This window comes from Drosophila obscura, unplaced genomic scaffold (genome assembly GCF_018151105.1).
Source record: "Drosophila obscura isolate BZ-5 IFL unplaced genomic scaffold, ASM1815110v1 contig_200, whole genome shotgun sequence".
In the NCBI taxonomy this organism is placed as follows: domain Eukaryota; kingdom Metazoa; phylum Arthropoda; class Insecta; order Diptera; family Drosophilidae; genus Drosophila; species Drosophila obscura.
The window spans coordinates 1,154,074-1,181,238 of record NW_024542791.1 but is presented as its reverse complement, the minus strand read 5'-3'; the positions used below and the strand labels follow the sequence as shown (position 1 = coordinate 1,181,238).

The 27,165-nt window shown below is 40.8% G+C and overlaps 3 protein-coding genes and 1 long non-coding RNA gene across 7 annotated transcripts; 2 read left to right on the top strand and 2 right to left on the bottom strand.

The window, feature by feature from the left end:
* The first annotated feature begins 106 nt into the window (after positions 1–106).
* LOC111069160 (homogentisate 1,2-dioxygenase) lies at positions 107–2,496 on the top strand. The gene is made up of 8 exons (XM_022359070.2): positions 107–209; positions 731–1,000; positions 1,067–1,253; positions 1,319–1,439; positions 1,498–1,628; positions 1,682–1,963; positions 2,037–2,218; positions 2,278–2,496. Exons 1-8 carry the CDS (start codon positions 195–197, stop codon positions 2,413–2,415), a joined length of 1,326 nt encoding a protein of 441 aa, XP_022214762.2. The 5' UTR covers positions 107–194; the 3' UTR covers positions 2,416–2,496.
* Positions 2,470–17,626, bottom strand: LOC111069161 (guanylate cyclase 32E). 2 transcript variants are annotated; one of them, XM_022359071.2, is made up of 23 exons: positions 17,354–17,626; positions 8,563–8,693; positions 8,391–8,502; positions 8,161–8,235; positions 7,985–8,092; positions 7,795–7,918; positions 7,534–7,683; positions 7,360–7,468; positions 6,844–6,928; positions 6,638–6,790; positions 5,834–5,986; positions 5,594–5,775; positions 5,415–5,523; positions 5,227–5,293; positions 5,077–5,174; positions 4,673–4,983; positions 4,427–4,596; positions 4,146–4,335; positions 3,770–3,910; positions 3,503–3,695; positions 3,237–3,443; positions 3,018–3,176; positions 2,470–2,958 (listed from the first exon to the last, which is right to left on the bottom strand). In XM_022359071.2, exons 1-23 carry the CDS (start codon positions 17,516–17,518, stop codon positions 2,581–2,583), a joined length of 3,570 nt encoding a protein of 1,189 aa, XP_022214763.2. In that variant the 5' UTR covers positions 17,519–17,626; the 3' UTR covers positions 2,470–2,580. The 2 variants fall into 2 exon arrangements, with proteins under 2 accessions (XP_022214763.2, XP_041449821.1); XM_041593887.1 differs by lacking the exons at positions 6,638–6,790; positions 6,844–6,928; positions 7,360–7,468; ... (5 more) ...; positions 8,563–8,693; positions 17,354–17,626 and adding an exon at positions 6,593–6,628.
* On the top strand, positions 10,640–17,428 carry LOC121404433. 3 transcript variants are annotated; one of them, XR_005967982.1, is made up of 3 exons: positions 10,640–11,107; positions 11,252–11,313; positions 17,295–17,428. It is a non-coding gene; the product is annotated as an uncharacterized LOC121404433 (long non-coding RNA). The 3 variants fall into 3 exon arrangements; XR_005967983.1 differs by lacking the exon at positions 17,295–17,428 and adding an exon at positions 11,381–11,496; XR_005967984.1 differs by lacking the exon at positions 17,295–17,428 and adding an exon at positions 11,381–11,496 and having other exon boundaries at positions 11,236–11,313.
* Positions 17,627–21,996: 4,370 nt separating the features above from the next.
* LOC111069164 (D-3-phosphoglycerate dehydrogenase) lies at positions 21,997–26,201 on the bottom strand. The gene is made up of 6 exons (XM_022359073.2): positions 25,987–26,201; positions 25,766–25,816; positions 23,486–23,640; positions 22,786–23,005; positions 22,588–22,720; positions 21,997–22,526 (listed from the first exon to the last, which is right to left on the bottom strand). Exons 1-6 carry the CDS (start codon positions 26,068–26,070, stop codon positions 22,171–22,173), a joined length of 999 nt encoding a protein of 332 aa, XP_022214765.1. The 5' UTR covers positions 26,071–26,201; the 3' UTR covers positions 21,997–22,170.
* Positions 26,202–27,165: the final 964 nt, after the last annotated feature.

The following is a 27,165-nucleotide window of genomic DNA, read 5'->3' as shown; positions in this document are numbered from 1 at the left end:
ATCGTTCGGTAGATTCTAGGAGGGGACTGGCCTTTTTCCCGGCGACTAGTTTCTCCGGCAGGTATTTAAAACACCTAGCCACCTAGTAACTGGTAAACAAGTGGCCTGCCCCTAGACCCATCCGATCGCATATAAATACAGGTCTCTGGTGAGCGACGAAGTTCAGTTGATACTCTTGAACGCTTGAGGATACTATGTCGCAATATAAGGTGAACTTTGCTCCAAATTTTCGTGACTTGTGAATATTACGGTGATATACGGTGGAGTTTGTTCTAAAATAAAACCTGTGTGCTGCTTGCAAGTGAAGAGAATCTAAGAGGATGTTCTTGATCAACAACTATGGTGCACAAAAATTCTCTCGCTCTCTCTCTAAGAATATAATACATAATCTTAGAAGTTGGTCTTACCGTTCTATAAAACTGTACCTGAAATATAAAGCGGAGTGGTTCGATTAAACGTTTAGTTGATTGTGAGAGTAAAATGAGTAAACTGAGTACCTTTAGTGAATGAGTACCTCTTACAGTGTTGTCGAACTATAGTTGCTATATCTGAATATAGTTCGCGTCTTCTATTGGGGACACACCCCATACTATTGCTCTTCGGTTTCTGCTAAAAAAACAAGTTTGAAACTAGATTTGTTGATCAGCTTGTGCCCGGTTTCATTTTAAAGAAAAAATCAAATAAAAATAATTTATACAGAGTCATTATATTTGTTTCTTGTAAATTTTAGTACCTGTCGGGCTTTGGCTCGCACTTTTCCTCCGAGGATGAGCGGTATCCCAACGCGCTGCCGGTCGGTCAGAACTCGCCTCAGGTCTGTCCCTACAAACTTTATGCCGAACAACTCTCAGGCAGCGCTTTCACAGCGCCTAGAGCCGAGAACGCAAGAACCTGGCTCTACAGGAGACTGCCCTCGGCAGTGCATCAGCCCTTCCAGCCATTCAAAGGAGCGACCTACTTCAAGCAAAACTGGGATGAGCAGCCACCAAACCCAAATCAGGTGAATATTTATTTATGGGTGGAAATTGCACATGGAAATTGCACCTAAGTCCCTATCGTTGTTTAGCTTCGCTGGAAACCTTTCGATTTGCCGCCTCAGCAGGGCAGAAAGATTACCTTTGTCGATGGTTTGCATACGGTCTGTGGTGCTGGCGATGCCAGAGCTCGCCATGGTCTAGCCATCCACATTTACTCATGCAACGGGTCCATGGACAGCTCGGCTTTCTACAACAGCGATGGAGATTTCCTGATCGGTAAGAGGGGGGGGTTCCGTTCAGGGGAATACTTTAATCTGATCATACCCAACTCTGCACTCAAGTGCCTCAGCAGGGAGTTCTGGATATAACCACCGAGATGGGTCGCATGAAGGTGGCACCCAACGAGATTTGCGTAATTCCTCAGGGCATTCGATTTGCGGTCAGTGTGAATGGTGCCTCCAGGTAGGGAAATATCTCAGTATAGGTTTATTTTATTTTTTAATTGGTAAACCATTTTCAGGGGCTATATTCTGGAGGTGTACGATGGTCATTTCGTGTTGCCCGACCTCGGACCCATCGGTGCCAATGGCCTGGCCAATCCCAGAGACTTTGAAACGCCAGTCGCTTGGTTCAACGATCAACACATCGCAGGTGAATAGATTTCCCATCAACTTGAAGCTGGTAAAACTAATAAAAATCTTTAGACTTTCTGGTTATATCCAAATTCCAGGGCAGTCTCTTTGTTGCCCAGCAGAGTCACAGCGTCTTCGATGTGGTTGCCTGGCATGGCAACTATGTGCCCTACAAATACGATCTATCCAAGTTTATGGTCATCAATTCGGTGAGCTTCGATCACTGCGATCCCAGCATCTTCACAGTTCTGACGTGTCCAAGTCTGAGAGCTGGCACCGCCATTGCCGATTTTGTCATCTTTCCACCAAGGTGGTCCGTTCAGGAGCACACATTCCGCCCGCCCTACTATCACAGTATGTACAGATTTACCAACAACAACAAATCTATATATAGCTTAATTAATGGTGTACTTTTCTGTTTGCATAGGAAACTGCATGAGCGAATTCATGGGCTTGATTTTGGGTAGGTATGAGGCCAAGGAGGATGGCTTTGCCGCGGGTGGAGCCACGCTACACTCGATTATGACACCACATGGTCCGGATGTCAAGTGCTTTGAGGGTGCCTCGAAGGCCAAGCTTGTGCCGGAACGCATCGCTGAGGGAACTCAGGTTTGTTGCGGGTTTTAACATAAGATATTTGATATCAACATTAGCTGATTCCCTTAAAGGCCTTTATGTTTGAGTCCTCGCTGAGTCTGGCCGTTACCAAATGGGGCGAGGAAACCTGCCAGAAACTGGATGCTGCCTACTACGAATGCTGGCAGTCCCTGAAGGATAATTTCAAAATTGGCGAAGCTCAGAAATAGTCCAAAGTAAACGCAAAATATATAAATACTAATATGTAATTACGTATACGTATATAATTAATTCACAAAAACATAAACATTGATGGACGTCAAGAAATATTTCAACATATAGCTCGATATAGATCCGATCCCATCGTAGGCTCCACCGTCAAAGATATGGGCATCCTATAGTCGAAAGGTAATGCTCGGCGCCGATCGCGGACTGCGATTGTTGAGCAGTTGGCTGCTGTTCAAGCGACAGACGCACAAATGATTGCAGTGGATCTGCGTCGGTTCGCTCATCTTTGGGAACTCTGGCGTCTCGTGGGAGTTGGTCACGTTGTCATCGGAGCGACGACTGTATAAGCATTTTGTGGCACAGTTGCAGGCACCCGTTCTAATGTTACCGGGCACGGCGCTGCGGTACTGCAGCAGTGGGTGATCCATGCTGATGCGGCTCATGGAGCAGTAGGCATCCACAGTGTCCACGGTGCTGATCAGATCCGGCGTCAGTTCGGGCTGTAGGCGATTCGTGAGCCAATAGGTTCGCATGTCGCCCTTGCCCTGCGATTTTAGTTGGTTTGTAGAATCCACAAAAATATTACTCATAATTAAATACTTACCTTAATGCTGGTCAGACCCCGTTCGATGCAGACATAGCTGCCAATTGACTGCAGCAGCTGGTACGTCAGCTCTGAGATGTGGATCTTCATGGACTCGCCGGTGCTCTCCATGCGCGACGCTGTATTCACAGTGTCCCCAAAGAGGCAGTATCTGGGCATCTAATATGGCGCGAAACATATTAACATAAAACCCATAAATCCCACTTGGTATTCACGTACCTTCTGGCCCACGACACCTGCCGCACACGGACCCGAGTGTACGCCGATGCGAAACTGAACGGTTTCCGTGGGCTTGTGGCGTATCTTGAGATTTCCCACCGTCTCCAGCAAGTGCAGGGCCAAGGAGGCTATCTCCCCAGCGTGTCTGTTGCCATTCTGTAGCGGCAGTCCGGACACCACCATATAGGCATCCCCAATCGTCTCCACCTGGATGGGAGCAATATTTTTGAATGTTTCTTTAAGCTTAGCCATGACCATTAACCCACCTTGTAGACATCATAGTTGGATATGATGGAATCGCAGCAGGTGTACAAATCATTCAACATCTCCACCACCTCAAAGGGTGTGCTGGTGGTGCAGAGTTCCGTGAATCCCACAATGTCACTGAATAGTATGGTGACACAATCGAAACACTCCGCCTCCACGGGTTCGCCGCGCTTCAGTAACTCGGCCACAGTTCTGCCAAGAACAAAAGAGATTTCATTTAAGCCAATCGGAAAGTCAATCAATCTGTATATACATATGTACTATACCTGGGCAGCATCTGGTAGAGTAGCATGTCCGTTTTCTTTTTCTCTTCGTAGAGCAAATTGGTGCGTTCCTGCACGAGGCCCTCCAGATTGTAGGCATATTTCTCCATTATCGAGAGCATGTTATCGAATATGTTGGGTTTTCTGGAAGTGAATGCAGCTCAGAGTTACTAAAGAGAGGCATTTTGTTTTGGATAATTTTAAACTAATTACAGCTGCCCTTTATCCCATGTTCAAAGCAGGCAACAGCCTGTTACCGCGCTGCGTCACTGTCAACGCCCTTTGATATTCCCCAAAAAAGCTTTCTTCACTTTACACTCTCTTTTATAAGTTTTTTTTTTTTGGAATTTCCCATTGTAATCAAAATCTTGGTACATACAAGCCAGCCTGCAACTCCTTTAGATGCATGCGCACAAGTCGAATGTCGGGCCGGACTTCTGGATCCTCGTCCCAGCACTGGCAGAGACACTGCCGTATATAGTCCGGTATGTCCAAGTGGGTGTGCGTCAGAGCCGGACGGAATACGCCGTGCTGCAGCAGTTCCGGGCACTTGACAAACTGAATTATCTCTTTGAACAAAAAAATAATATGCATAAGTAAAGTAATTATTTTATTGGCTATTTTTTTGAATTAGGGATTCAGGGATTCAGCAGGCCTCACCCTCCTTCGTGTAGGCGGTGTCGCCCCAGGGCCCCTTGCGGCCAATCATTTCGTAAAGAAGTATGCCGAAGGAGTAGACGTCCCCCTTCTGTGAGCCACGACCCGGTCGATAGGCATCCCTCAAAAGCTCCGGCGCCATGCACAGGGCACGTTTCAATTCCAGCTCAGTTCTGAGAACGTCACCAAAGACCACAAAGTTGGAGTGGAAAGATTTCCCGGTAAAAAGTGAAACCAGTAAGCCCTTACTTGTTGGGCTCCTCCTGACCCGCCTTAAGCTCGTGCAGGCCAAAGTCCGAGATCTGGCACACCCAGCGGGAGTCGATGAGGCAGTTGCTGGAGCGCAGGTTGCCATGCGATATGATCTCCGAGTCGTGCAGGTAAATCATGCCCTTCAGTATGTCCGAGACCAGCGACGACACGAACATGTGATCCAGATGCAGGTCCTCGTTGGCCAGCACATCCTCCAGACTGCCACGGGCACAGTAAGTGGCAAACAGTATTACGGATCCATGGTCCGTGGAGGCGCCAATGAAATTAATGATGTTCTCGTGACGTACCTTGAATTGGGATTGGGATTGGGATTGTGTGGATTAAATTCTGACACTTCCGTCTTGGACAGACGGATTCTCTGATTCTCATTTCGCACTCACTTCACGCATTATTTTCAATTCCTTGCGTATCGATCGAGTGATGTCCACGTTCTTCTTGTGAATCTTCTTCATGGCCACAATGTTACCCCGAAAAAGAGCTGCATCAAATAAGACCATGGAATATGATGCTTAATATGGAAAGCAACGTACCAATATTTGTAAAGGACCGCTTGTTGGGCTCGCCAACCACAAGGATACTTTGACGACAGATTTGAAACTGTAAGAGGGTCAGAGGCAAGCAGATGTTGATATATAAAATATATATAAATAAGGGTATTAATTATATAAAAAGCTCAGACTATTAAGTACATATAAATATATCGAAAAGTTTCACCCACTATGTTCTTGTTGCTGGGATTGTTATATTCACCCAGATTGATGACCGTCACCTCCTTCATGTCCACCTTCCACAATAGACCAGCCAGTGTCTGCTCATAGCGATAATGCCTGCAAAAGAATTAAAGTATAAACATAATAATTAGGAAAAAGAATAACTAATGGCAATGTGGCAACTTGCTTGATTAGCAGAGCGATGGCCACCACAACGACTAGGGCGCACAATGGACCTGTGGCCAGGTACCGCCAGTCCAGTTTCTTGCGCGGACACAGCTCTCCATGGAAGCCGCAGAGGGGCTCTGCCAAAGGTGGGCGACCGTTGAGCCATTGAATGGGTCTGTCATTCTTTATGTATCGAAACTCCTAGGAATGTTTCGAATTATTAAGTAGATTCGTGGTGTTCGAAGCAGTTTTTTCTCACTGGTATCAGCGAATGCTTGTTGTAGGCAAAGAAACCCACTGGCTGCATAGACATCTTGGCCAGAGATCCGCCCGCGGAGCCACTGCTTAAATCGTTCTGCAATGTGATTACCGTGTAATTGCCCTCCGCATCGCCATTGGAATCTATGTAAACCTATGAGGGGAAGTGGAGGTTTGTTGGTAATAAATATGGGGATTTAATTGCTGTGGGTACATTCTATAATATCGTATATAGCTCGATCAGCGGATAGTCATATGAAACTAAGCACTTGATTTGGTTTAATATCCCCTTTGACTCAATTGCTGACACGTCAATCGAACATTCTGTCTTGTCTGTCTGTCGTGTTCTTCCTCCACATCATCAGCATTGGGCTTGAACCTGAAGTGTGAGATTTATGACCCCAGCGTAAGTCCTGTAATAACTACATTTCAGAGGAGCGGCAGAAAGCTGAAATCTGAAAGCCCATTAGCACGTGCGAACATTTGACAAATGAACTGTGAACTGTGAACTGGCTGACAGTCCAGCCGAGCCGATTAAGTAGGTCATTTGCAACTGAACTGTGGCTTGCTGCGTATTTATTCGTATTTAAAATGCAATTATTCACTCATATGCTGTGATGTGTATTTATTTAATTGTACGAGGTTTGCTGAATGTTCGCCTCTTTGCTAGTCCAATCGCAAACAACAAAAATCACGTCGCAAATGTATGAGTGATTTCTTATGATCAAAAATTCAATTAAATTAAAATTAACTAAATTACCACAACATTTTGTATCCCCATAACTCTCTAGTAATTCGCACTCACATCGAATCCTTGTATTGAGTGATAAGATCTATTGAAAATGTGACTCATTACTAGACTTCCGTCGTATATATCGCCGCCGAGCTTAAGAACCTCCGATATGGCGCGCACATATATCATCACACTGTCATAAAGATGCAGTCCGTAAATGGGTACCTAGATCAAACAGATGTGAACTGATATGATGTCATATTCAATATTCTACCCACCGATATGTTGTCGAATACACGCTGATGGTATGGCACCAGGAATGGAGTCTTGCGCGCATATTCCTTGATTTTTGAACAAATGTCGCTGCAAACACAATGGAACACACAAAAAAAAAATAGACGGACAAAATTGGGTACATAATTTTGCATAATATATTGAAAAATCCATGCAAATGAATAACTTGAAATATATGTATTAAAATGGTGAACTAGCTTGGAATTAAAGTCGAAATTTTTTTAGATTTTTGTTTTTAAATAAATAATTGCCATGGGAAATTTCATTTTAATTTTAATTTAATTTATATATTTCAAATTGTTTAAATATATCAAAAAAATCTTAATAATTTTAGTTAAAACATGCTCAAAAGAACTCAAACTACTTTTTTTTTTTTTGTTATTAGGCAAAACTCAAATCGATCTATTAAAAATCTATTGAGATTAAGATCGCTTAATGATTGTTAGAAAGAGGCAACAAAAATACGCACAGTTAGTTTGACTAAGATTCAGATAAATTACCGAATATGGGGGTTTTGTGGATATGTCATGCTTATTTTTATAACTGAACGAAATGAGATTTTGTCCAGTGATTTGCTCTTTTCTTTTCTAATATAAGGATCTAAATAATCTGGAATAGATGGTGCATGCATTAGAACTCTAGCCGGGACCATCTAAATCATATATCGCACTTACTACGTTCCATTATGTTCACCCGTCGATTCGAGTCGTAGATCTCATCATCCACGGACACCACAATGTAGTCGCCGCTCTCGAGCAGCCGTCGATTCTGCAGTCCACGCACAAAGTCAACCATTGCTATATGCTCACCGATAAATACGTAAACTGCAGGAATATTCGATACATTACGCTCATTATGTTGAAGGTCTTGGCTGCCATTCCCCCAACGTTTTCCCCCAAAAGTTTTGTGGTTACTTCTTTGCTTTCGTTACTTACTGCGTGTCGTTGTGTAGGTCTCCTCTATGATTTTATCAATCTGCGAAAGTGTTTTCGTGATTGGTATATAATCCGATATATACTTAAAGTGGCAGATGGTAAAGTTCCTCGCCTCTGCCAGTTCCTGATCCACAAAGCAAGCCTCAAGTCAGTGGGGCATACGGCCATAAAATAGATATAGAATACTCACCTGTATGGCCCGTGCTACATCTGAGCCCCAAATTGGCTTGGAGCTCACTACGATGGCAAACTTTTGCCAGTGGAAAGCGCTCAGCAGACTTATAACACTTTTGGACACCTTAACGGGGGAATGTTTAAGATTTATTTGAGCAAGTTCTTAGTTTAGTGAGGGGGTGGGGGCATTACCTTTGAGGCTGGTGCCAGAGTGCGTGCAAAGGTGGGAAATGTGCTTTTGTTGGAGACAATTGAGTCAGAGCATTTCTACATAGGATAGAAGGCAAATGGTGTACAGAAAATACTATAATGAAATATGTATCTACTCTTAATGGAAAACTCAGATCAAGCCCATACAAAGTCGAGCTGGAATAGCTGGAATCCCTTTAAAGTTTTTTTTGTTTTGTAATCGGCTTACTCACAAACGATAGCATTGGGGTATTCCAGGCGGCAGCCAGCAGAGCCTCGGTCGTACAGCTCTCGTCGGGTCCGATGAAGGCGGTGATGCCATTCTCTCGCATTTGGGTCATTGCCCTGGAAACGTTAATCAGAAAGGGTCAATGTCAATGGGCCACGTGGCTGGACAAGACTTGCCTCAAGGACTTGATCCGATATGTACTCTGCTTGCCAATGTCTACGGGCTTGAAGGCCAACTTTTTGCCCGGCAAGAGATGTGGGTTCTTGTTAACGTCTTCCACAGCAAGTGGCAGTCCGCCAAGTGTCACCTGAGGGAAATTGAATCACATTAAAGCCAGACGAATCAAAACCAACCAGCCGCTCCACTCCGCTGGCAGCAGCGATAGGGAAGGGTTTGTGGTTGTGTGTGTGTGTGTGTTTGACACTTAATTTATTCATAAATTGCCGCTTAGTAGGGCAGTGGGAAACTCAAACAACCCGACCAAAGTATTCCACGTGACTCGACTTCATCAGCGCTTGCAAGAGACGCTTAAAGCCATTGGATTTAATCTGCCCAAAGTCACGCCATTAATATTTTATATCTTAATGGAAATGGGGAAACATCTGAAACAATTTAAACTGATTTGAGCTTGGTCTCGGAATTTCGGATGAACTCTCAGAGGCTTTCGTGAACAGATTCTTCCCCAAAAGAAGCTGAAGATAATTATACCCGTACTCAAAAAGAGTTAAGGGGTATAATAGATTTGTGGTAAAAGTGGGTGTGTGTAACGCAGAGAAGGAAACGTTTCCGACCCCATAAAGTATATATATTCTTGATCAGCATCAATAGCCGAGTCGATATAGCCATGTCTGTCTGTCCGTCTGTCTGTCTGTCTGTCTGTCTGTCTCGATGAGCGCCTAGATCTCAGATCTCAATTTGGTTTCCAGACTCATGTGATATCACACTGCTACAAGTATATTTCAAAATTTCGCCCCGCCCCCTTCCGCCCCCACAAAAGACGAAAATCTGTGGCAGGCACAATTTTAAAGATACGATAAAACTAAAAATGCAGTATCGTAGAGAAAACCCATATCTACCAGACTGCCGAATCTGAATTAGATCGGATCATAATTATAGCTAGAATGACGAAATTAATTTTCAGTTGCTTCCCCTGCCTCCTCCTGCCAACGACAACACAACTCATTTTCCATCTCGCTCGCACACTCTGCCGCGTTCAGTGCACGAGCAACCCCTAGCGGAGGAGATGTAGAATCTAAATGGAACATGTACAATCTACATGTTAGATGTATAATATACATTGTAGATGTAGATAGCAGATGTAGCAAAAAAATTTAAAATGTAAAATTCTTTTTTTTATTCTAAAATTCAAAAAAATCATCAAATCAGCTCAAAAATGTATATACCAACTGAGTACGGGTATAAGTAGAGTCGCGTCTTTAGAAGCGACTCACACGTTCCTTCTCGTTTTTGTATGGCTTTTATTTTATTTTTGATTTTTATTTATGTGGAGTAGCTAAGCCCATATATTCCACATTTCACTGTATAGGATCACCATATGATATTGCTGCTGATCGTTGAACCATCGCTCGTAAGAAACTTTTTGAGATTATTGTACTGAATGCCTTTCCGGAGTCCAGCGGACCATCCAATCAAACTCTGACTGACATTGGATTAGCATAAGTACTTGCTAGATTTTGATTTATGAACGTGCAATATAAAAGACAAGCTTGTCCTCGCATAGATGATAGATGATAGAACGCCCAAATACCAATAAATTATTAATATTAAATCTAGCCGATCTTTAATGATATATTTTTCATGCGCTTTGCCTAAAGCGCATTGATATCAACCAAGTGAAAGCCGAGCGATTCGTTTATTGCATGTGCATAGGCACGTATCTCGGAAAATTCATTCGCTTGGATTTGTGTGGATTGTATCAGTTTTCGGTTTGACCTCATGACCATAAGCAAAGTCCAAATTATCACCAGAATTGACATGATCCAAAAGAAACAGGCGAAAGAGGCCATAGCATAAAAGTGACTGATCTCTCGTTCGTTTTCCGTGAAAAGGCAGTTCCATATACGTTCGGGATACGGTAGAATGCCTTGAAGCACCAGCATTAACCAAGGGAGGATCATTATGTGACTTAACCTGCGCCACAGGAGCATACTGGCTTGGCATAGACGTTGGCGAAAGCCGTTGAAAGGGGCTCTTGTACGCAGATATACCGCACCATATCCGTAGTAAATTAAGCTCAGTGCGCAGAGAGAATACACTGGACTCAGCAGCAGTTCGTGTGTATCAAAATTCAAGATCAATATGGCTTCAGGTCTCTGGATAAAGACACTGCGAGTCTTCCGCTCAATCACAAGCGCGCTCAATTCTACATCCATCATCGATATGATAGCCGTCACCTGGAGCATTATGAATACAAATGTCCGGTTTCGCCAATTGTCGCACAGCTTCTTCAATAAGTTAACCATATTGTTTTAAAAGTATAAACACACAATTTGGAATCAAGCTGTGAAAATACAAAAATGTAAGTTGTAACAAACTGACAGAACGAAAAAAATTGATTGATTGATTGAACGAAAAAATTGCTCACTGATCAGAACCGATAGAACCGATACTCATAGACTACATGGGTATATTTTATTCCCAAATAAAGATAATTAGTTTCCTGTGCGCTCTCACACTTCCAGTGTGGCTTAGCAGTTAAGGGTGAGTTTTCATGGACTCCAGTAGAGCGCAGCGCAACTTCCCATCTCGTTCTCTCCCCTGGCTTATATCTTTCTGTGCTAATTCGTACTATAAAACATTTCTTGACTTGACTTGTTTAATTATTCTAGCATCTGAAATCCATAGATGATGACACGGTTTGACTGAAAAAGAGATAAACTGCTGAATGGACGGATGCCGATTTGCACGTATGTAGCTATGAATTTTTTTCAAATAAATACTATAAGGAGTCCTCGACTTCCGTCTTATACATAGATGTGTGCAACACATGTAACACCAACACGATTCAATAAATCCCGCAATGGATACAGCTTATTTAAATTAATATTTAATTAGTGGCAGTAATACTATTATTTGTTGCTACTAACCCAATTTTATATTATAAAATTATAAACAAAATAATTAGGCAGCTGCATTTCCTCTGAACTAACATAAGTCAAAATAAATCTCATTTAAATACATATTAAACAAAAAGTAAACGCGAAAAATTATGATCTGCATTTGTTTTGCTGGGCAATGTACATTGAAATTTTATCAAATATTGTAAACGCCTCCGGAAGTCGTGCAACATTTGTTGACAACTAAATGGTGGGCTGCACCTAACCAACCATGCATTTAATTAGGCACTGTTGCATATTGACATACAAACCAACCATGGCCAAATATTCGATATACAAATATAAATATAAATATAAATGATGGCATTTAACCACACACAAAATTGTGTCTAAATATTGTGAAGTGGTTCTGTAGCTGAGTTAGGCGCCGTCTAGTCGGTATCCGGCTACAGCGATGAGAGGCTGTCTGTCACGCCGTTAATATCCATTAGGTAGGGATACTAGCACTTCAAAGGGGCAACAAAAAAACAGGATGTGCTTTCGTTCTTGACTGACAAAGCTCTCCCAAGCTGGACCAAGGTACTGGTGGAGACCCCAAGTAGAGCATTGGTGCCTCAGTGTCCTTTGAAATCTCAGAAAGCCCGCTCGCCTAAGCCTAACCCTGTCATGCATGGAACTGGTGACCATGGTCATGGTCAGGTGTAGCAGGACATTCGTCTCATGAGTGGAAGATTGCTAGTAAAATTCTCTCTTTAACAACTACGAGCGACAAGGCTGTTTACGATTTTTTTGGTAGTCATCAGCGATTTGAACAATGATTCCAGTCCTTTAAGACCTGAAGACCGCACTCAAGTGCTTGTACATATTTCAGAAGTATACTTGATACTGGAGAAGGCTCTTGACCAGACCGGCCCTAACTTGTTGTCCTTGAGTTGTGTGCAATGGCGCGAGAAGAGCGTCAAACCTCCAGATAGGCCGCAACTTCAGTAACAGCTTGAACTGAGGGCAACGATGAAAATCTCTCATAAACGGCCCCATTCAGAAGTATGTACTCGTAATTAAAAATATTCGGCAAGGTTTAAGTGTTGAGAGGCAGAATCCCTTTTCAAATTAAAATTATTGAAATAACAAGATAAAAAAAGGACTACGAAAAAGGCAAAAAAAAAACATACTCTAACATACCATACATACCGTGTACCTGATACCTAAGCCGTAGATTTGTAGCAGTCAACTATGGATGTATGGTAGATTTAGATGAGAAGCATTGGGTATAATTTTCAGCTCAAATAGTTAAATATTTGCAGCTACCCTGTACCAAAAAGCCAAGCAAAGTTCCATTTTCCAATATTGTTTTTAGCTCTTTGGGTAGTGGGTAACGGTCAGTCGTTATACGGAATATGCGGCTGTTCATACTGGTTTTAATTCACATTTTAATCCAATTATACAGGAGCTTTAAATAAGCAGTCGGTGTCGATGGCAAGCTGTGGTCTGTCGTGTTGCTGGGAATCGTCCCTTGTGCACTTGGCATGGGATGAGAGCTGTGTGAGATGTGGTGACTTGGTCAACAATTATGGAAATTCTGTTGCATATTCTGGTTTGTGGAAGTATATACATTTGTGAGTATGCCCCGGAACAATATTAATTAAGTGATTAAAAATGTAATTCCCAATCAAAATTTTGCCAAATTTGGTTTGCCAACTTATAGAAGAAATATTTGGCAATGGCAATAGACCTATTTTAGGGCTTTAAAGAGAGAAAATGTCCCATAAATCGGCAAGTTGTATTGACTTTTTCAAAAGGATTTCCATCACGTTCGAGGAAGCAATTATGCGAATCGCCATAGCAGCAGAAATGCACACATTGTACCCAGTATGTACGTGGGTTCTGGTCTCTGCACAGAACCCTTAATTTCCCAGGGCAAAATGTCGTTGCTGACGGCCTTTAGACCGAGATTGACCATCGCGAATGCAATCATTTGGGCATTTGAGAGCAACAAGCTAATGAAGAGATACAATTCAGTCTGTTGCGTTCTCGTTCTTCCCGTTGCCCAGAAACGAAAGCAACAATGGCAACTTGCCAACAGTATGGGGAAACCAAAAAAAAAGGCTTAGAAAGTGTTCCAGCTAAAACACTTGGATTTGAATAAAGTGAGAGATTGTTTTGGGCTGACAGTTGCTTGGAAAAACTATTTATTTGTAATATATGCTCTTTATTCTTTCTGTACAGCAGATAGATGAAAGTCTTTGGCAGTTAAACAAGCTCTGGTTGGTTCACGAGAGCTTTTACTTTAATGTATTTACTTAAATTTGTATATTTATTTCTTTAAACATTTTTAAATCATAAGTGAAGACCCCTATAAGAAATTAAAGAAAATATTTAATTATGTGTAATTATAATTTATGTTGCCAGAGCGACACAAGGACTTAAATTACCTTAAAATGAGTGCAGACAGTGAGATGAACTTAATTGCCAACACCTACTAGGCAACATTCCTGCAACTAAAATACTTCACTTAGAGAAGTTTTGTCTGCCCAGAGAACGGAATTCTTGTAATTCCTTTGCTTTAATTTAGTTTTGCTCTCTTGCCATTTCAAAAGAATGTAATTAATTAATCATATTCTCATAAAAATGAAGAATTGCTGCATTTGACTTTTCTTAAGTCCTCGATGTGTAAGAAGGGGGGAGAAAATGCAAAGCAAATAAAAGTGCACGCCCAAGAGTGCCCCAACCTTTTATGGAAATGAGAGAAATGAGCAATATGCAGCGGAAAGGTAGGAAAAGAAAGGCCACTTATGTGCGTACAGTATGTGCTATAATTCCATAGTTACCTAGCACAGTGGGACTAGTAGACGGAGCTTGTTTGCTAAAAGAAAAGTTGGAAAACCAATGCAGAATATTGGTAAATTTTATGACAGTTTATGTAAAATCAAATGGATGTTCTTGGGGCTTAAAAAAATAATGGTTCGATAGATAATGCTCTGTATTGTTTTCAAAAAAATAAAGTTTCACTCCACTGTTTCATATGTCAATGGCTTATCCCTTGAAAAGTATCATTAAAATATCAAAAATAAAACTTACATGAGAGGCCCTTAACGGCAGTTACCATAATAGCGATGCCCTTTCTTGGACTTAAAACAATTTGAAGCAGCTTAATGCACACAAGAAAATTACAATATCAAATTCCGTTAAGCCCTCCCAACGGCTCAGGAATTCGCAGAAATGGCAGGGCCAAAACGAAAGGAATTTGTCGCTATAGTTCCTGCGGTGTCCGCTGACAATGTCCCCCTGCTCCATGCTTTCGTCAATCAGCTCCAAAGATTTTTGTACCACTGGAATAAACACCTTACATATTCTGGGCAACAAGACACTATTTCCAAAAACCGATTAAGAGTTCGTTTCAAATACATTCGGCTTTCATTAATTTCAATCAATTCTATTATGTGTCTGTCAGCTGGGGGAGTGACTTGAATAATTTAGAACAATAACAGCTGATGGCAAAACACCTACACACTTTTCGAAATATCCTCAACATTAAACATGCTCCATAAATTTGCTTTTGTTTACACTTTTTGGTGTCGTTAACCGCGCTGGGCTAACCGCTTTCGGGCAGGGGGAGCTGGTGTCAAACAGCTTAGGCGCTCAGATTAAAATATTTTTGAGAAAGTGAAAGTTAACTGGCAAAAATATAAATGGTTTTCAATTTCATAGGTAAACAATTCCAAGAATACTAAAAGCTATTTTAAAAAGACATCCATGCCGCCTCAGACCAGAGAACCGGACTTTTCATTCCTTCTTGATGTTTATTAAAATTAAATATGTATTATATTTGTACTGATATTGTTGATACAACATGATGTATGGCAAGAGTGAATGCGAGTGATTAAATTAAAAAAAAAAGAAGAGACTGTATCCTTTCATTTTCTTTTGCTTGCTCCTGTCCCTTTAATGAGCTGAGGAAAAGCGTTGGTGTGGTTTTTATGCGCCATTTCCCGCTTTATATCTGTTTTCCCGAATGGACTGCAGAAGTAAAATGTATGTCCCAGAGTAATTGGGAGACTTTCACCTCGAAAATAAAATTAAATGAAATATATATTGGCTAGTTTTCAATTCTCTGAACTTTCACAGAGCATGAAAAACCCTCAGGGCCAACCAATTATTCAAACTGGTCAGTATCGTTCTTCATGAATTAATAATAGTCCTTTCTTTTGTTTTTGTCGGTCTGGCGTGAATGCCCAAAAGGCCAATAAAAACAATCGTGAGATGGTACAATGGGGAATCATAAAACTGGATGGAGAAGCATAGAAAATATGCGATGAGTGAATATTTACTTTAATTACCTGCGTGTAACCTGGCAACTATCTGTCAATCAATATGATTTATACAAAAGGTTTTCCCCAGGGAGATTATTATTATTATTATAATCAAATTCTTCCCTTCCCATACGTTATGATAAAAATAGATATGAAAAGGTCAATGCGTCACAAAGTAGTGTTTTAAAAAATCTCTACAAACAGTCACAAATCCTTAAGATTATCCAAAATGATGAGATTCTTTTGTCATGCCCATCATCACTCTATTTTTGTACCACACACAATCTCCCATCTTGGGACAGCTTAACTCTGACCATATCACCCTGATGTATAAAACATTTATTCCCCATTTATATTAAGCCAAACTGCAAAAAGGGGCCAGCTGCCGAATGTCCAAGCTACTGGCTTTGGCCAATTTATGAAGCAGAACTGACACTTGATGGATTTGCTCCTGTGCCTTTTATTTGCTTGGCCAGTTATAGTCCGGTAAGAGGCATTGATACTCGGAATTCGGGCTTACTATTTACATATATAGTAGATATATGTATGGACAGGAGTTCAGCATCTGCTGGCTCCAATTAAATCACATTCCAATCTGCCGAAAGCCTTAGTGTCCTGATGGGGATTACCTGCCAATCGATAGGAACTGCATAATCCTCATTTATCTCTCTTACGCTACTCGTTTGTTTTGCTCCCTCACCTGGTAGTAGATTGAAAGCAAAACAAAACAGGAATCCTTTGGAAAGGTGTAACTTTATTACATCGAAGCCCACATACCCTGAAAGGGGGGGCCCGTTCGCCGATTGTCAATATTGCCTAAGGCTACGATACTGTTTAAATATAATTTGTGCAAAATTTCATTTTAATAACTGTCGGGTTGGTTGGGTATTACACTGCGTTTCAGAACTATGCGACTATGTTCAAAGTGTTGCCAAAAATCTGAGGGACATTTTATACATTCTATTTAATGTTGGATTTAATTATTTATTTGATTTGAAATTCATCTGAAAAGCAATCAATTTAGCTAACTCCAAAAACTTCAAAGTTCATCATTCCACAAATATTACAAAAATATTTTCGTGGATATGGGGATCCACTTTTGCTTGTCGACTGAATAATTTGCCGAACGTGAAGCGGAATTGTTCTACTATAATTTCGAAATTAAATCCAGTTATCTGTTGCCATTTTAAGCTGTCTTATGCGTATGCAACGCACTGTATGTAGTCAAAATTTAAGTGAAGAATTATTGGCAGCAGGCTGTGCCCGTCAAACGTCTCTAGGGACAACCGCGATGATGTGTTTGAGTCATTTTGTCGTCGCCGAATATCGAAGCTACAAATTTGATGATATTTTGCGGACATGCGTTGACTTGTGAGCGAGCCATCGTTCGGATGGATTGGAATTTGAATTGTAAATGTTATCAGTTCATATATTATGCATGCACATACACAATTAGTGGGGCATACAATTTAAAATAATGTGCGTCGGGATTTTAATAATTTCGGTGATATTTTATTTCAGATTTTTCAATGCAAACAAATCTCCGTAAATGGGGTTAGGCGGAGCTTCAGTTTACTTACTCTCATCTGGGAATATTCCGCTAGGAATCCAATATTTATCGTGTCAGAGAGACGGCGTGTCGAGGCTGCTGCTGCTGCAGTGCCCAGAAGCAACAGCACCAGAATGGCAGCAGGCAACGCGAGATTGCAACAGAATGCGGATGAGGCAGTGGCAGTGGCAGGCATTCTTAACGGACGCAATAAAGTTTTATTTTTCACGAAACTGATATCGTCACGCACAAGGACGGGTAAACAGCGACGCACTACGTCACCAAGGCATATCACATGGCTTGCACTAGCGCTCGAGAAGCCATCTACAGCCGTAAGTAACCGACCAGAGTCCACACATATATTTATTATTCTTATGCCTAATCCCAACAGGTGATGGCTGCAGTTGCTGGTGGTCTCTGGCGCTGCTATCCGTTACGTTTATGTACGGCACGGCACTTCATCACGGCCGTAGTCTGGCGGAGACTGTGGCTGCTCGTTCCGATTCGGCTGGCCTTTTATAGCCTACGAGCCTTCGTGTCTTTTGTCGGATTCGTATCGGTTCCGGCTTTGGGTTGGACGAGCAGGACGAGCAGCATGACAGGGCTCGGAGGGGTCGCGCCAAAATTAAGTGGTCTATGAATGACAAAAACCATAGAGTCCTGGGATCAAGGGAAGTGGCATGGCCGTGTATTTGGGTTCCCTGTCACTGACTCTCTCGTTGTGTTGGGTGGGTCAGTCAGTGGTCAGCATGTGAAGGACTTTGTTTGTTTGCTTCCCACATGAATCGAAATCTTCCGTTTTTGAATTTATACCGACCAAAGTGCTGATTTGTGTACGGCACCGCTGGCCGCTGGCCGTTGGCGTAGGCGTAGGATTCATGTCACTTCAGGTCGAATAGCTTCTGTCCTGTTGAGCACATTACCTATTTCCTTCCTGATGTTTATCCAAATCATGTTGTGTGCAAATTGCAAATCACATTTCCACCTGCAATCAAATGGCATCTTCAGTCAGTCTAGTCGTCAATTATGGAGATAATCTGACAACATTCTTGCTGTGTGGAGAAAATAGATTTGTGGGGGGACTTATTCGACAATAAAAACAGCGACAGTCCGTATACAAATTACTTATCTTTTATTTTCTAGCAACGCATTTATGTACCCTCGAAGAATAAGTATTTGGCATCCTTTTCTTTACGTAATTTTATTCGTAAGTAATTTGTTTTTAACATTGTACATCCTCTTAATTATCAACATTGCAGCGAAAGAAAAAGCAACTTGTTTTGTATTTTCCGTTGCGCTTTTTTGCAAGGAAGTAAGACCCAATTATTTATGCTTTTATTTTCAAGCAGGTCAACAGGTTCAGAGTTGCTCAGCAGCCTTGCATTTTATTGGTGCGTTTAATACGACATTTGCTATGGAAAAATAGTTTAAATTTTGTTATGATTTTATTTGATATTTCTAAGAAATTTAGCCTCAATTATGCTCTAACATTGAGGCAAGAAATTTGTAAATATTATTACGATTCTCGGTCCTCATCCTCATCCAATCTTCTTTAGATACATAGTTATGGCACAAATGTAGCCTAAATTGCGCTTTAACTTTGGAGCAAGAAATTTGTAAATATTATTATGATTCTATGCGGGCTACCCTCCTCTCCTCATCCTCATATGCTCCTGCTTTATGTTGGGAGCAAGAAATTTGTAAATATTTTTACGTTTCTATGGGTCTTATCCTCATCTCCTCATTCTTATCTACTCCTCTTTGGATATCTAGTTAAGGCGCAGTATCCTAGTGAAGCTGAGATAAATCAATGGTTTCCGTGACAGGAAAAATGTGTTGCATTTAAATGGAGCAGGAATTAACGGAACCCTTTTCAGCAGTGACCCCATTGCCCATTTGCATTGTGTGGGCTCATTATCATTGTCATGGTCAGTCTTTTCTCCTACGTAAGAGCTTTCTGCCGCAATGAGTGGGTTAGCTGGGTTTTCCGAATTAAAGTTCGGGTTCAGGGCCATGGTCATGGTCATTCTTTCCACCCAAAAGCTTGGTATGGGAATCTGGACATTCTGCTGCAATGAGTGGGTTAATAGGATTTCCTGGGGCACAATTTACATATTCAGAGCGCAGACATCCATCCCATTGTCATCAGTACTCTCACGCGCCGCGTAATGTTTTTAATTAAATTTGTTCAAATATATCCTCAAGTACGTGGAAGATGACAACTAATTGAATTGGCATCACAAGTCTTATTACGCTTCACATTCAAATTCTTTTGTGCCTGTCTCAGGTTTGTATTTCAAATTAACTCGCGAGAGCCGCAATTGTTCATCGATAATGTTAATTTGTAACTGAATACTCCATACTTGGAGTATACTCCGAGTCACACTCGGTCTAAGCGCAGTACAGTGTTACCCAGCGGTGTAAGGCAGACCGGAAGGCCTTCCTTACTACAAGTAACTAATAATAATCCATCAGATTCCAACCATAATACGAGCATAATGGGTTTTTCTTGGAGTTCATTAAGGCGCACAAGTTTAAAATCGTTCCAGGATTTGTTGATTCGGTTTTAGTGGAGCTCTATCTAAGCTCATTCAAGTTTTGGTTAATAGTAATCCATTTAGCGACTCAACAGTTAAACTTCTCCTAAGCTGACTGTTCTGAAACGCACTGTAGGCATTTTTCTAATGTCTGAGAGCGTTTTATGTGCACGTCCTAGTTCAATTTAAATTCTGACTTAAAATTTGATTCCATTTGAGCTGCAACATAAGCTGATTGAAATGAAATTTTAATTTTAACTCCTGACAACTGGGCGACTTTGTTTTGTTGGCCATGAAGTCATGTCCCCAGCAAACATTCACATAACCGATTGAGGTGTTTTTGTATTTGTGCACATCCAACAGCCCATTCGCTTAAGCTTCCTGAACTGTAAATTATGTATTTAACAGGAGCAGATTTCATTTGACAGGACATGCAGAAACGTTTCCTGCCGTTGCATATTAATATTCCATATTGTATGCACCAGTAAAAGTTTTAGTTTAGTTATTAATTTAAGTTTGTGTACTTTTATATGAGCGTCACAAACTCAGGAATTGAGTTAGGCTGTCGCTAAAATTTCCATGAGCGCACATCTACATATGAGTTTTGCTTAGCCTAAATATTTTTGATTGCTATTGTGGAGAGATTGTTTTGGTTTCTTGGGAATATATTCGGGTAGTACCACACTTTACATATGAATTGGTATTCGTTAGTATTTGCAGGGGACTGCTTTCTTTATCCAAGTGGGAAGTTCTTGGCAGTCGTTGGCCACCATTGACTATAAAAGTCAGAAAGAAATATTAAAATCATTTCAAGGGTTTGACTTACTTTACTGTACTGTAAGGTACACTACAACGAGTACCACATAAGAAACACAATGCTACATAAGTTAATTGTTGTTGTGATATTGCATTTGTCTGGCAATAGGAGTTCCCTTCCGAGGAGAGATGTTCGAGGTAGTAAATAAAAACTTTTTCGATTAGCACAGATGTCCACGCGAGACCACTACCCGCTAATTGACTTTTGACCGTGTTTTATCTAGTCCCACTGTGTCATAGTAGTGACACTTTCTATACCCTTATTAAGAAGGTACATTAAATTGGGCAGAGCGAAGAATATTTAACCCCCATATAAAGTATTTAAAAGTAGATAAATTATAGATTTAAAAGAAAAATTCATCAATAGTTGGTTACGTAAATAAATACGTAAATATGTTCATACATACATATGTACACACATACAAACTATGTACACAACTATAAACAACTTTTATAGAGCCTTTACAGCTTGTGCAATGGAGAGATCGGAAATAAATTAAAGAAGCTTTCATCATTTCAATGCATTATACATAAATCCTAATACACTAATTAAATGGCAATGCCACTTTTTGCTTTTAGCTGTAAATAAAATTAATTTATGTTTAAAAAAATATATTTTCAATCATTTTATACATATTTACAGTCACTATTTAATGCCGCATTTATTATCTGTTTTAACTTTAATCGACAAACAGCATTAAAGAGCATTTACGATTGAGAGAAGTATATGTAGATATGTATGTAAGCCGGTCAATGTTGGGTACAGTTGGAGGGTTTCACACTTGCCCAAGGCATAGGCACACATCCCATGCACAGGGCCCGAAAACTTTACTCTCACCCTCTTTTTTTTATTGCCTGCAGTATGTAATCTGCAAACAGGCAGACATTCAGATATATTAAGGACAAGCTCGTTGGGTGGACAAGCCATGAATAACAACAATTAAATGGAAAATTATCTTCCGGGCCCGAAGGTTTTGATACACTTGAACACACCTCGCTTTTGATCTATGCAGAAACAAAATTCAACAGAAAATTGTTGACATTTAGCTAAGTAGCTTTAAAGCTGAGGTACAGTTTTAAAAGAGTATATGCACGAGTTCGATTCGAGACTTCAAGAAGCTTGAGTTGAAAGAGAGATATTTTGAGCACAAATAACAGAGAGGCTCTCATTCTTGCTTAGCTTTCTCCAAGAATCCAGAGAGAGAGAGAGTTTGAGCTTTTTTGCTGTTTGCAAGAAAGAACCCATAGAGTGCCAGAGAGAGAGTGTTAGGCGCTTGCTCTCCAACTTTCGCTTTACTTGTTCGCTCAAAGTACAGTCTTCTTTTGCGGTAAAATAAAAGTTCAGTTATGTTTATTCATACATATTTTTCTGTTTTGTATTTACAATGAGTGCTACAAAAATCCTATTCGTAAAACTGGGACCTCTAGGATCTCCAGAGAATGTTGAAAGTTGTGAGAGTGAATTAATTCGAATTTCTTCTTGAGTGCCTACGCTCTACTGATAATGGGCGAGGGCCTCCTTGTTGATAACGCCCGCGGTGCTTGTGTACTTCGGGGAGCTGCCATTTAGGGCGATGAACTGCTCTGCCACCTCGACGGCCACACGCACTTGCGCCTCCGCGGTGCTGGCACCCAGATGGGGCGTGGCCACCACCTTCGGGTGACTGATGAGGGCCTTGGTGACCGCAGACTTTGGCGGCTCCTCGGGATATACGTCGAAGGCGGCACCAGCCACTTGGCCACTCTCAAGGGCGTCGATGATGGCCTGTTCATCTATGATGCCGCCACGAGCCACGTTTACGACCTTGACACCCTTCTTGCACTTGGCCAAAGTCTCCGTTGAGATGAGATCTGGGGAAATCGATGAATATGGCACCTTACATCAAATATCACAGCGCAAAAGATTACTCACTTCTGGTGGCTGGAATCAGAGGCGTGTGCACAGTTATGTAATCGGCTAGTGGCCAGATCTCCTCCAGGGTGAGCTTTTGAATACCCACAGCCTTGGCCTCGGCCTCCGTGGTAATGGGATCATAGCCAATTATCTACAAAAACATTCCACGTTCAATTAATACTGTATCTAAGGTAATAAAAATCTGCTCAATCCCACCTTCATGCCCCATGTCTTCATGCGGATGGCAACCTCGCGTCCGATGCGTCCCAGACCGAGAACGGCCAAAGTCTTGCCATAGAGTTCCGTGCCGCTGTAGAGCTTCCTATCCCAACGGCCCTCCTTCATGCTTTGGCCAGCGGGGACGACGGGTCTAGCCAGGGCACCAATTAGGATGCACGTCAGCTCACAGGCAGAAATAGAATTGCCACCCGGAGTGCTGAAAGCGTCAGAGTTTAGTTAAACATTCCCTAAATGCCCTGACAGACAGTGGCGGAGTACGGGAGTACGGGGGAGTCAGAGTTGGAGGTGGAGGTGGGAGGTTCAGGGTGGCGTTTGTTGTGACTAGACAGCATTATGCAAATGTTCTTCCAAATAAAAGAATCAAGGGAGAAAAAAAATATGGCAAATTTTCGCGCTTTGCTCCGTATCCTTGGCAATGTGGCTGTGGCTTGTGACATCGACTCCCACTTCTCGCGACACTCGGGGTCCCTTAATTATGCGTGTCAAACGGCGTCAATTGACCCACCCAAGTGCCGGTCTGGAGGCTGCAATAGAATAGCGACAGCGAGCCAATCCGCCGATTGAAAATGCGCATAATTTTGGGCTATCGACAAACTCCATGCTCCATCCTCCATTCTACATCCTGCATACCACCATCCCTCCAAGGGCTTGCACTAACGGCTTAAGGAGCACTTACTTAAGGACAACGACATTATGCGCTGTCGCTGCAGGCACATCGATGTTGTCAACGCCGGCTCCGGCACGGCCCACAACTTTCAGGCTGCCAGCACCAGCGGCTAGAACTTCCGCGGTTATTTTCGTATCCGAGCGAACAATGGCTGCATCATATTTCTGCGGGTAATGTGAGAATTATAAGAATTAAAGTCGACATCAATATTTATGTTAGCCATGTAATAGTAGCCAAGTAATAGTGCAATCGGTTTTTTTCCGATTGCCCTTTGTGGTTTCAAGTGTACGTATCAACTGGCAGCACTTGGAGTGTTTTATCTTGCTCTGCAAATGTTTGTGTGCATCGACTCTGAGATAATGCTGTTATGTGTTAAGGCAACATCGTCTGATCGGTAGTTTGCTTGATAAGAACCATTTGATTGGGCCGACAAAAGTGGCGATAATAATGTCTAGCGCTGTGATCTTATGTTGTGAATTGGCGGGTTCGTTGCTCGAAGTTGTATGTGTCATAGGTGCCATATTCATTATCAAAATATTGATAGAGTTCAGCCAGAGCAAACACCTTAATACTGCACAACATGTACATATATAAAAAAATCTCTCTTCTCTTCGTTCTCTTTAAAAAAGTAACTACTTTGGAAATTTTAGTGATTAAATTCTCTAATTAATTTCGCAATTCTGAAAAAATGCGCAAGCAAATTGATGATTTTTCCCAGCATGATTCCTGCATTAAATTGGATCAATTGTGTGACATACATACTCATACATAAACATGCACTCAAACATATTCATTTTTGTGTAAATGCAAATCGTGTTAAACTTTCACGCTTGACTGAATTTATTGTGTTTGCGGAAAAAGAGCAACGCTAAAAAATATATGGAAAATTATTTTTTTTTTTTGTTTTTTATTAAAAGCTGGGTAAAAAACACTTAAAACCTTTATTAATCCTTTGATTAAAAAATCAGTTGAATGATAATTTAAAATGCAGTTCTTGATTTCTGAAAGAAACATCGGCTAATGGCCTCATTTGGTGCGAGAAAATTTATATTTTTGGAATGAGAAAAAATTAAGTAGATTAAGCTCATTCAGCTTTCCAGTAGAATTTTATGTGACTATAATTCGGCTATTGGCAGACGTTATTTTATTAAATAACTTTTTTAATAAAAAAATAAAAAAAATGTTTTAAACTAAACTGCTGGATCCTAAATCCAATTATTTGGAGGGCACTACAATATATTCGAGTATCATGAGATTTCAATGAATTTGCAGCTGCAAAACTTTTGTCTGTGCAAATGTTTGTTCAGAGAGTGAGCAGATAATCGCTCTGCCAATAGCTGATAACAAGTAAAACTTAAGCTCGTGCTAGTACATGGTTGTATGTATGAATTGTAATTTGTTGTTCTTGACATTACAATACCCTTGCAGGGGGTATTGCAAAGTATATACATAACTGCAAAATATTGTTTACGAGTCGGCATCACTATTATCAGATGGCTGTAATAGTATATGAGTAGTATAGCTTCCATGGCAACACAAGTTGTTGTGGTTGAGTGCCATCTGATTACCATCTGATCTCCCCTTGCAAGGGTATATTTACCAGCTGCCTTAAATGCTCGGCATTCTTGCATGATTTTATGTAACAGGCATTTCTTGACTGAGCTTTATGTTACCGAAATAAATACATACAGATGTATTATGTTACTTCGAAGTAATGCATAACCGTTTATGTCTCTAACCCGCAGTCAAATCTTTTAAGAGGCTTTCACTTACATAGATTTATCTCAACCGCATGTACATTGTACAATGGGTCAAGAAAGTGTTTTTACAAATTTGTATAAATTTGTACACCCTCTCAAGGAGTATTACATTTTTTGACACATTTTTTATAACACTAATTAACTAACTGAATTTATGGACAAGATGTGAGGTATTTTTTACTTATGGAGAAAGATCCAAGATACTAACAAAAACTGTCCATAACTAAAAATCTATAATTGCGCTGCTTAGAGCTGATCATTTTTATATTTCTAATTAGAATTTAATATTCGAAAAAATGGATTATTAAAGAGTATTTGGATTTCACTGCGAACTTCAAGCTTTGTCTCAGTCACTTTTTTTGTGCTTAACTAACAATTTGCATGGTAGCAACAATTTACATTTTGAATGCTCCCATGTATAAACACTTTTTACACATACTGTATAACTACATACATATGTAATGCATACAATGTATGCATGGAATATCTGATTAAGAGTGTGTATTAAAATCCCTTGGCAACAACTCACCTTAACTTCCTTGCACAGCTCATCCACTGGGAGTTTCAGCTTGTATGTGACCTTGTCGAAAAGAAATGCGTAAACAACTTTGATTAAATTGTGCAATCAATCAAGTGCAATTTCTTGCTGATTGTCTCTGCTCGTGCACACATGCATACATATGTACATGCATGCGAATACATTTACATATTACTGTTTGCTTTTGCTTTTGCATTCCATGGAAAACTTACATTAATTCCATGCTCTTGGAGCAGCTCCACACACGACTTGTCCACTGCATCGCAGACCAAAACATTTTTAATTTTTAGCGGCATATTAAACTTTCCTAAACAAGTGCTGGAATATCGGATCAACCGGTCTATTGTTGTATTAGAATGAGAGATATAGTAAACCTTCCGCAACACGCGATCTGCTCGAGAGGACAAACGGTTTTTAAATGACTGCCAGAGCGAGAGCCAACGGCCATCGAACCTGACTCTGTGCGCTCGGAATGCACTGCGGTCGATGTCGTTGATAACCGTTTAGGGACTCACTCTGACTGGAACGGATCGGTGAGAAGAGAGCGCTGGCGAGCGCCAATTGACGCTCTTTGATGGAGCTCTCTTTTTGCACGCCCACACTCATGGGTGCGCTTCCCCATATGACTGAATGTGAGTGTGTGGTACTTCGAACCGGGAATTCGTTTTGGCGTGCAAAACATCGATTAACCCATTGGAGACACCATCATGGCAGGTACGACTACGAGCAGTTTTTCGTACCAGACAAAAACACAAAATTCCTAGTATTCTGAATATGCATTTTAGAATAGATATGTACTTATGTACATATATTCTGATAATTCGTAAGATCTACTTGGAAGTTTATATGAAAAATAAACGGATTTTTAATCAAGATATAACTGCAAGTCTCTTAACTTCACTTAATTAAAACTCTGAACAGTTTTTCGTAGACTACTGGATTTCAGATTATCAATAATAGTCCCAATATTAAAAAACATTTTGGAAACATTATTCGGTGGTGCCTTTGGTGCTCCATCACATGTCCAGAACTTTTCCTCCCAATATGTACATATCCCAATTAATTTTGGCAATATATCCATTGTTTATTCCCCTACCCATTGATTAGACAATCCGCACATGGTTTCAATATTTTTATTGTATTTGCTTTTATTTGCAATTTAGCTTTCATTTAACTACGTATTTTCCAAAAACATATTCCGAACAACAATTGAATGAGGTAAATGAAAACAGAACCAACAAAACTGAGGCGCGCACTTGCGTGCTGGAAACTTAGAGGATATTCCATAGGGTGGTACAATAAATAAACTAAATAATTTCATAACAAATTTTTAAATATCATAAACTATTTACATACAACGTTTTGGAAATTGTTGATTTGTTTTAGTTACT

Coding starts and splice junctions, on each gene's coding strand:
- LOC111069160 (XM_022359070.2), top strand. Junction 1,254..1,318: donor CGATGGAGATTTCCTGATCG/GTAAGAGGGGGG, acceptor TCTGCACTCAAG/TGCCTCAGCAGGGAGTTCTG. Junction 1,964..2,036: donor CCGCCCGCCCTACTATCACA/GTATGTACAGAT, acceptor CTGTTTGCATAG/GAAACTGCATGAGCGAATTC.
- LOC111069161 (XM_022359071.2), bottom strand. CDS start 17,518: ATGCCTGCCACTGCCACTGCCTCATCCGCATTCTGTTGCAATCTCGCG. Junction 7,919..7,984: donor ATGTAGCACGGGCCATACAG/GTGAGTATTCTA, acceptor TTTGTGGATCAG/GAACTGGCAGAGGCGAGGAA. Junction 3,696..3,769: donor CTCTACCAGATGCTGCCCAG/GTATAGTACATA, acceptor TGTTCTTGGCAG/AACTGTGGCCGAGTTACTGA.
- LOC111069164 (XM_022359073.2), bottom strand. CDS start 26,070: ATGCCGCTAAAAATTAAAAATGTTTTGGTCTGCGATGCAGTGGACAAG. Junction 23,641..25,765: donor AGCTGTGCAAGGAAGTTAAG/GTGAGTTGTTGC, acceptor CATTACCCGCAG/AAATATGATGCAGCCATTGT. Junction 23,006..23,485: donor CATAATGTCGTTGTCCTTAA/GTAAGTGCTCCT, acceptor TGACGCTTTCAG/CACTCCGGGTGGCAATTCTA.